This window comes from Sardina pilchardus, chromosome 22 (assembly GCF_963854185.1).
Source record: "Sardina pilchardus chromosome 22, fSarPil1.1, whole genome shotgun sequence".
Taxonomy (NCBI): domain Eukaryota; kingdom Metazoa; phylum Chordata; class Actinopteri; order Clupeiformes; family Clupeidae; genus Sardina; species Sardina pilchardus.
The window spans coordinates 13,217,823-13,227,822 of record NC_085015.1 but is presented as its reverse complement, the minus strand read 5'-3'; the positions used below and the strand labels follow the sequence as shown (position 1 = coordinate 13,227,822).

Sequence of the window (10,000 nt, the reverse complement as noted above, 5' to 3'; positions counted from 1 at the left end):
TCTCCCTCTCCCCCCCCTCTCCCTCTCCCCCCTCTCTCTCTCCCCCCCTCTCTCTCTCTCTCTCTCTCTCTCTCTCTCTCTCTCTCTCTCTCTCTCTCTCTCTCTCTCTCTCTCTCTCTCTCTCTCTCAGGTCCGGGGCCTCTGCTGCTGCTCCCTGAGAACATCCGTATCCGGCGGTTCAACCTGCAGACGGAGCAGTACCACAACTTCCTGGAGGAGCAGGAGCGCATCATGGCCCTGGACTACGACTGGGACCACAACAACACAGGCCTCAGTAGGAACACACACACACCACACACACACACACACGCATACATACTGTACATACACACACACACACACACCCCTACAGTACACACACACACACACACATGGATACATACACACACACATACAGTACATGCATACATACACACACACACACACACACACACACACACGTCAACACCACTAAATGTCATAACAAATAAATACACAAAGCAGACTGTCCTGTGCAGCCCATAGTGACGGGCCATCCTCTCCCCCGTGGTGCAGGTATGGTGTACTTCACTGTGGAGGGGAAGGGCTCTGTGGCTGGCGCCCTGAGAAGAGCCTACCTGCCCGTCGTAGATGACCACAGCAACAACATCGCCGCCGCCGTCACCCTGGACATCAAATACATCGTCAAGCCGTATGGGATAGCAGTGGACTGGGTCGGCAGGTACGTGGAATACACAGAGCACTGATGAGTGGCCTTATTATGGGATAGCATGACAGGACCACTGTCAGTATAGTATACATACAGTATGGGAGCTTGAGCCTGTTAATGAGTCCTCATCACAAGATTACATTTAGTGTTGACGTCATGGATTCTCATTTTCCCGTGGTGCCACCTTCATTCTATGCAATGTGTGTGTGCATTTGTTAATGTGTGTGTGTGTGTGTATGTGTGTAACTACACCAGTCAAAAGCCCTCCTGTGGTCCAGGTCCAGGTCCAGGTCAGAGCCCCTGTTCAAAGCTGCCATCTGTGTCCCCGCAGGAACCTGTACTGGGCCGACTCGCAGGTCAAGCGTCTGGAGGTGGCCCTGCTGGACGGACGCTACAGGAAGCATCTGGTCAAGACTGACCTGGGAGAACCGGGTGCCGTGGCCGTCAATCCACGACTGGGGTGAGAGGTCATACTGGGAGAGAGTGCCCCCTACTGGAGAACTGGTTAAAATAGACTAAACTTGCCATGCCAGTTTCCGGGGTATAGGAGTTTTGGAACTATTACTGTAACAGCCAATCTCTTGGTCAGTAGTCAATGAGTTCATTGATTACATTCTCCAGCATCAAGAAATACATCTCAGCCATTCAGCGCAGGTTTATCAGAGTGTCGCAACTCTCTCTTTCTATGGCTCTGGTCTGATAGTGTGTGTTTCTGTTCTGGGTAGATACATTTAATCTCATGTGGGTTTGTTGACATTATTTGTTCCGCTGTAATTGTTGCCATGTGAACAGTACACGAACCCAGGGACAATGGGGAAAAAACTATCGATTCAGCCCATGATTTGGAACAAAATAGGTATAAAAGCACCCTTAGTGTCATTCAGTGTGTACGTATGAGGATGTGCAATTCAGTATGTATGTGTGCGGATGTGCAATTCAGTGTGTATGTATGAGAATGTGTAATTCAGTGTGTATGTATGAGGATGTGTAATTCAGTGTGTATGTAAGAGGATGGTGTTTCTGTCTGTGTGTAGGCTGCTCTTCTGGGTGGACAATGGCGAGGCTCCCCGCATCGAGTGCTCCTGGATGGACGGGCAGCAGCGGAAGGTTCTAGTGGACAGCGGTTTGGGCTGGCCCACCGGACTGTCCATCGACTTCACCAACAACGACCGCCTGTACTGGTCCGACACCAAGGAGAGCCGCATTGAGTCCGTGCTCCCCACAGGAGAAGATCGCCGCACTGCTCTGTTCATAGGTGAGGCCTCTAAGGCAGAGAATTTATTTTACATTACATTACATTTTGACATTTTGAAAAAAGAGAGGTTAATCGATCGGCACCATGCTGTTGATGATTTTGCTAGCTTAGCACTTACTGGTGAACTAATATGCCAAGGTCAGGTGTTTGACTTCCTGCTCACAGTCATCATCTACACTACACTGTGTTAGGTTAGAGGAATCTTTAAAAATCAATAAAAGTATCTTTCAAGATAATTAAGGCAAAACAGAAAAAAACAAGACCAATGGTTGTACTCATTTTGGTCGCTTAGCTGAGAAGTTTTCTGCATGTAAAGGCACACAGTCTCAGGAGGTGTTTCCGTGAGCCATATTTCATGTAGACTGCATGGGCTGAGTCAGCAGGTGTGTGGGGGGGTAGGACAAAACCAGCCAGGCTTGCTATTGTCCTTCTCAAGCATTACCTTACGTTAATGACGAGATCTCTCACTGTCAGCATCTTTGCGTGGTCGCCATTGTTCAGACAACTCACACTTTTTTTCTCTCTCCCTTTCCACTCTTTCTTTCACTCCCCTTCCATCTCTGTATCTATGTTTACTTTTCTCCCTACTTTTCTATTCTCTCTCTCTCTCGTCCCTTCCTTCTTTCTTGTCATCACTCTTTCTTTCTTTGTCTTTCTATTCCTGTCACTGTCTGTGTCACCCTCTCTCCTTGTCCTCTTTTCCTTCTTTTATCCCTCTAATCTCTCTCAATCTCTCTCTCTCTTTGTCTTCTTGTTTCCTTTCCTCATTTTCCATCTCCCTCTCTCCCTCTCTCTCTCCTCTCTCTCTCTTTTTCTTTCCTTTCCTCATTTTCCATCTCCCTCTCCTTTCTCTCTCTCTTTTCCTTTCCTTTCCTCATCTCCTTCTCTCCCTCTCCCTCTCCTCTCTCTCTCTTTTTCTTTCCTTTCCTCATCTCCCTCTCTCCCCCTCTCCCTCTCCTCAGACGTGCGTAACCCCTTCAGCGTGAGTGTGTTTGAGGACCACGTGTACTGGAGCACGCAGGAGAAGGGCGAGGTGTTCCGCCAGGACAAGTTCGGCAAGAGCGCCAAGACCCTCCTGTTCACGGCCGGGCCCTGGCTCACCCAGGTCAGCGTGTACCAGCAGCAGAGATACAACTCCGTCAGCAGTGAGTGCGCTTTCTCTTTCTGAGGGCCGGAGGCTTTGTCCAAAGTTGAATGCGTGTTTTTTTATTGTCGTTTTATTGTAGTTTAACAACACACTTTTCAATGGTCAAAGTACACTAAGATGAACAATTTCAAGTTGATATCAGTTGATATGAGTTTCAATGTATTTTCAAGTATGTCTTATAGTACTGTATGTCGCATAGTATGTCTTATACTGTCCATAGTTAGAGAGCAATTGTATGAGAGAAAAATAGTGCTGGACCATGTTTTGTATGTGCTTTAAAGGATCATGCCAGCTTTTTTATAAATTGGCTCATTTGCTGTGTCCACCCAGAGTTATATAAGACGGCTCATATCCTTTTCTTCTCTGTACGTCCAGTAACCCACTGTGCCACCTCTGGCCTAATTTAGCATAATTCACTAGAATTGGGTTAGCCTATAGCTCCCTTTTAGCTAATTAATGAGCCAGTTTCCCAAAAAGCTGGCGTACGTGTTCCGTCTTCTTCATATTTATGTAAGAGAGTCACATTTCCCAAAGCTGCTGTTCTGTAGCTCCAGAGCCTCTGGTCTATAATATATTATATTATATATATTATATGATATAATATATTATATATTATACTCTGTGGGCACCGTCCACTTCACCGTGACCCCAGAACGTACAGTAGAATAGACCTGTCAGTCAAGCAGATAACGAATGGACTCTTTGCCTTCATTGGATACTTTTAAGAGAGAAATTAATACTGTGTGCACTGAGGAATGTCATTGCTTTTAGAGGTATTTCACAAAACTCTTAGCTGCTACTGTGTTTTATGTAAATGTGTAAATGTGTTTGTCTGTGTCTGGAACTATTTTTTGGCTGCCATTTTGACCAGGACTCCCTGGCAGAAGAGACGCTCAGTCTCAATGGGACAATCCTGGCTAAATAAAGGTTGAAATAAAAAAAAAAATGAATGGCCCGGCCGAGGGTCATCTGATAGTGCCTTTGCTGAGCTTTAAGTCTGACTACACAGGGATGGATGTGCCTCTGATAATCACTGTAATGAATCTTCTAGAAAATGCTGACTTCCAAAATGGATTGATTTCTCTCTTTGTTCCTATCGTTCTCTTTGTCCCTCTTTCTTCATCCTTCTTTCTTCCTCTCTTTCTGCAACTCTTTCTCTCTCTTTACCTTCTTTTCTCTCCTGCACTCTGTTTCTCTCCTTTTTAACTCCTTTCCTCTTTTCTCTATCTCTATCTTTTCATCCTCTTCTCTCTCTCTTTACTCCTTCTCTTCCTCCAACTCCATCTGTCTCTCCATCCTCCTCTCCCCCTTTCTCTCTCTCTCTCTCTCTCTCTCTCTCTCTCTCTCTCTTCATCCCTCTCTCTCGTGTCCCCAGTGAGAAACCCCTGTAAGGGCACCTGTAGTCACCTGTGTCTGCTGAGGCCGGGAGGCTACACCTGTGCCTGCCCAGAGGGGACCGGCTTCAGCTCCGGCAGCAACACCGTGTGTGACGCTGGTACGTCTCCTCGCTGCCACACCATGCCACGCCACAAGCACACCACACCACACCACACCACAACTTGCGTTGTTTTTTTTTTTGTCTGTTTACACGTCTCTGTGTCCATATTGGGACAACACAGTGTGTGTTGTTTCCAACACATTCGTTTTACGAAGGTACTAAAAAGTTTCAGAAATGCACCGACAATGTAAATTTAATCCAAGAAAACTTTATTGGCATGAGCGTTACATAATGCTATGTTTTAAAGAGGAACTATGCAGGATTGGCGATTTCATCTCTGGTTTCGGTTTCGTTTTTCGTTTTCGCTTGTTTTATGCTTGCATATTTCTCTGCAGAGCTTCCCCGACAGCGTTAGCGCGTATATTTATACATATATAGGCTATATATAAATATATAAATTGCAAGCGTGGTTCTTCTTGTTCTTTACGCATCTCAGACTTCCAGATGTAAACAGGAGACGATACGTCTCCTGCAGAAACTGCAAGGTTGCAATAGCGGATAGGGACACTGGGGGTGGGGGGAAATATTACTGTTTTCGATGAAACTGGTCAGTCAAGCAACACAACGATTTCTGAGCGATTTTATGACTATGAAAAAGTTGCATAGGGTCTCTTTAATGTGTGCACACACACACATCTGCAGTCAGTCTGTTGCCAAGGTCTCTATAAGCATGTAATCTATTTCTGTCTGTGTGTGTGTGTGTGTGTGTGTGTGTGTGTGTTTGTGTGTGTGTGTGTGTGTGTGCGTGTGTGTGTGTGTGCGTGTGTGTGTGTGTGCGCGCGTGTGTGTAACAGGTTTCGATCCTCCCCCCACAATGCCCCCACCATGTCGCTGTCAGAATGGAGGAACCTGCTATTTTGATGACAACAAGGCCCTCTGCAAGTACGGCTGTACCCATAAATGCCTGTCCACAGTTTCACAGACCATGACGATGACTGAATTTGCCTGAAACTGTTTTCCGTGTCGCCAAACTGGTTATCTGTTCATACATGGAATGTGAAATGCTGATGCCATTACCAGTGTGCATATTGAACTAGTGTGCATTTTTACAGTAAATGTTGCTTTGTATGTGCAACAACAACAACAAAAAAAACAGACAGTTCATACAGTATATGCATATGTGGATAGCCATACTGCTATTGATAACAATTATATTTAAATATTCAGATTTGCATTCGTTTTTGAAAAATGAGCAATAGAAACGCAACCAAATGTATTCATGGAATAATGTATTGGAGCTTATAGAGATAGACTAATGACAGCAGTGCTCCAAAGATGGAGGAACAGATGGATTGAAAGCATAATGAATCGCTGGAATGAAAGGCTAGATGAGCAGACGAATGGTGGCCGTGTGACTAGATGAGAGAGAGAGAGAGATTGCTCTTTTCTTTGACATGTTGGTGGGTGTGTCGTGTGCGTGGGAGATTGCAAACAGACAAAACAGATGGGTGGATGTATTGCTGAGCTGAGCATACATTGACAGAATTAAAAAGAAGAAAAAAAAAACGTGGACGAATGAATAGATGGATGGACACTTGACAGATGAATTGGATTCTATCTTGGATTGGATTTTTATCTATGTTTGGATGTATGGATTTTGTAAGTAACTGGTTGGCCTCGAGTAAAGCATAGCAAAGACTGAGTATGTATCTATCAGAAAGGAGGAAGAAGATAAATGCATTTAGATGGAAAAACGAATGGGTGAATACATGGATTTGATCAATAGACACATGAATTGGATTGATATATTGAATGGGTGGGAGGATGGATGGGATGGATAGATAGAATAGATGGCTGTATGGATAGATTAATTGGATGAATGGATGGGTTAGTGTCTAGTGACGGACTGGAAGGCCATATATATCGGAGAGGTGTGTGTGTGCGTGTGTGGAGTGTTAATCTGAGAGGCGCTTATGTGCGCTTTGTGTGAGTTATTTGTTATATTTTTTAGGTGTGTGCATTTATGTTGTTTTATCTTAGGTGTGTGTAATGTTATCTGAAGTGAATGTGTGAGTAGAATGTTATCTGAGGTGTGTGTGTGTGTGTGTGCGTGTGTGCGTGTGTGCGTGTGTGCGTGTGTGCTTGTGTGCGTGCGTGCGTGCGTGCGTGCGTGTGTGCGTGCGTGCGTGCGTGCGTGCGTGTGTGTGTTGCAGATGTCCATTGGAGTGGGAGGGAGATTACTGCGAGAGGAATATCTTCGGCGTGGTAACAGCCTCAGGTGAGCCTGGTTGTCATGGTTACCATCAAATTATAAACATAGATCCACAGTCCACAGTCACCTCATATGAACTCTCTCTTTTATCTCTCTCTCTCCTCTCTCCTCCTCTTTTCTACCTTATCCCTCACCTTCCCCTATATTGTCTTTCCTTTCCTTTCCTTCTCTTTTAATTTTATCTCTCTTTCTTTTTACTTTTTCTTTGCAGTGGCCATAGCTCTTGGAGTTACAGCCATAGTCGCCCTCCTCCTGGGCGGTCTGATCTTCGCAGCTCACAGAAAGGCCAAGATCATGGAGATAGTGCACAATGTCAACATGCCAACTCTCCCCTTGCCCAACTTCACCATGCCCAACTTCAGGTGAAACATGTTAACTAAACAGGAGAGATTGAACTGCTGAGTGGAAATATTTGTATATAAATGAATATATATATATATATATATATTATGTGAATAAAATTCATCTAAACTGCCCAGATGACCATATCTGAGGTTATGTTAGCTTTAATGGGTAACCCTAATGAGGTCTAATACTGGACTGGACACTTACAGCACTGGTTTAATTGCGCTTGGTAGAAAGTTGTCATTCCAGGACAGTGAAAGATTATATAGACCCCCCTCCCCTTCATTCCTTATTAGTGCAGTTATTGTCCTCATTGGCTTTGTGAAGTAATCCATTTTCCTAATGGCAGAGCCGGTCATACCAACTAGATGGCGCCCACTATTGTTGATCACTGTAGATGATTAATGTTGCTGTTGTTGTCGTTTCAGAAGGTCAACTTCTCCTAAGGCAGACGAGGGGCGAGAGGAGCCTCCCTCAAGCCCCAGAGCGGTGAGTACGACCTCTATAGAGTTACATAGTCTCTGTTGAAAATTATTGTTATTATTAAGATTTTAATAATAGTTATTGTATTATGTTGGCCAAGTAAGACTTAGCAGCTCTGCTTTAGTGCTATGTTGCCCGGATCCACTAAGGGCTCAGAAACCCTGTATGCACTCAGTTAGCGCTAAGCAACACCACATCCAGTCAGTCAGCACTGACTGAGCAACACTGCATTCATATAATCTGTTAGCGCTAAGCAACCCCACAACCTTCTAATTAGTTAGCTCTTAGCAACACTGCATCCACATAATCAGACAGCTAAGCAACCACATTGTCTGCTAATCAGTTAGCACTAAGCAACACCACATCCAGTCAGTCAGCACTGACTGAGCGCTAAGCAACCATATTCTGTTAATCACCCAACTATAAGATGCCTCTCATTCTGCTAATCAGACCACATCTGCAGATTAGCTCCTCGCGACATAGCATCCACACAAAGGGTGGCTCTCAAACTCTCTCCTCCATCCTCAATGCTCGGTCCTCGAGGCTCATTCCCACTTATCTATAACTCACACTGGATAGACCATCCCATTGTTGCCGCCCCATCATTCTGTATCTAGATCAGTGAGGACGAGGATCGAGGAGGGAAGGGAGGGTGTATAAAAGACCAAATGAGAGGCCCCCTTTCAGTCTGGTCAAGGCAACGGCACATCTGTGAAGTCAGTCACAAACTAGAAGCCAGAGCAGCTGGTGTCCTAAGCACTTTCACACCCACATCTCACCTGTCTGTCTGTCTCTCTCGTCTTATATCGGTCACAGGAGCCCTCCACCACCGTGGAGGTGGGTGACTTGGGGAAAAATTTTGAGAATCCCGCCTACGTTACAGAGGACGAAGACGGAAATTCCGCCCCCAGTGCTGTTGCCACGACGATCCCGTCCTACGTTGGCCAACCCCAGGCATGCGCGTTAAATGTTACCTATATCATGCCATAATAGCATATGCTTTGAACTTTTTTTTTTATGTATGACAGTTCATAAGTGACCGGTCTTTAGTCCCGTACTCCATAACTGAATAGTTATTTCCTTATAGGAGAGCATTGAGAATCCAGTCTATGCCACGGACACCAGCGTAGTTTCAGAGCTGACTGTGTCTGCTGATGCTTCTCCCATCCCTGCCAATGGCAGTGCCATACAGGCCAACGGCAAAGCAGTCCCTGTCAAGACTGTGTCTGTTGAGGTAGGGCTTTACACACACACACACACACACACACACACATACACACACGTGAGCATTGCGAGTCATTAAATTATGTGTAAAAGTGTATATTTATAAATAAATTATTCAAAGGTGTCTTAATTAGTCTCAGTAAATCAGCCAGTGAATTAATCATATACAATTAGTCATCTTATTTACTGGTCTGTTTTCCAGCCTGCCTTTGAGAACCCAGCGTACTCCACAGAACAGGAGCAAACACCAGAGATCAGCAATGGGGTCCAAGATGAAGAGGAGGAGGAAGAGGAAGAGGAGGAGGTAGGAAGGCCAAAAACAGACACTCTTTTCCTCTAGTCGTTTGTCCTTAAGCAGCTCAGTGATGAAGACTTTTGAAAAACTTGGAGAAGAGTGACAGGGGTCCAAAAGAGAGCTATTGATCTGAGTGGATGAACAGAGAGAATGAGAGAGATAAACAGCTCTGGAAAAAGTGAAGAGACCTCTGCAATTTTTTTTCTGATGTCATCCCACGGTTGCTGAGTGACATTCAAATGAGTCGACTCGACGTTCATATTCAAAATTAAGAGACCAACGCAAATTTGAATATGGCCATCAACTCATTCGAAAAAAATCATCAGGACAATATGCAGTAGACTCATCATTTTTTCCAGAGCTGCATATTATGTGAAAGAACCAGACCAAAAGAGGGAGAAGGGGGGGAAAGGGAGTGGTAGAATTTCTGTCTGTAAGTGGGTCAGAGAGGCGAGTGAAAGACAGAAATTATTTTCTCGGCGCAGCGAAGTGAATTATTTGCCAAACTCTTTCATCCTTCAAAAACAAGCTGTCCCCGCTGAGTGAAGTTTACTCCAGAGTCAGAGTTACCTAACTGGATCTGTACTGTACTGCGCCGTACTGTACTGCAGTGCAACTTACTTCTGGGTGGCCGCAATTCCCCTCATCTGAGTCATCACGTTATATAGCATAATGCTTCTTTCGTGCCCACAGTTCTCACCTTTCTCTCTCTCTCTCTTTCTTTCCCTCTTTCTCTCTCTTCTTCTCTTTTACTCTTTTACTCTTATCTCTCCATCTTCTTTCTCACTCTCTCTCCCCTTTCTCTCCTCTTTTACATACCCACATTTTCTTCTGCTCTTTCTTTCCCTCTTTC

The 10,000-nt window shown here is 44.9% G+C and overlaps 1 protein-coding gene across 1 annotated transcript in view; it reads left to right on the top strand.

Moving 5' to 3' along the window:
• Positions 1-10,000, top strand: part of lrp2b (low density lipoprotein receptor-related protein 2b) — a 68,136-nt gene that overhangs the window by 54,470 nt on the left and 3,666 nt on the right. The window contains 11 exon segments of the mRNA XM_062526983.1: positions 131-274; positions 535-700; positions 1,020-1,148; positions 1,723-1,943; positions 2,906-3,088; positions 4,466-4,585; positions 7,012-7,162; positions 7,574-7,634; positions 8,445-8,582; positions 8,716-8,862; positions 9,055-9,156. Coding sequence (XP_062382967.1) covers positions 131-274; positions 535-700; positions 1,020-1,148; positions 1,723-1,943; positions 2,906-3,088; positions 4,466-4,585; positions 7,012-7,162; positions 7,574-7,634; positions 8,445-8,582; positions 8,716-8,862; positions 9,055-9,156 — 1,562 coding nt within the window.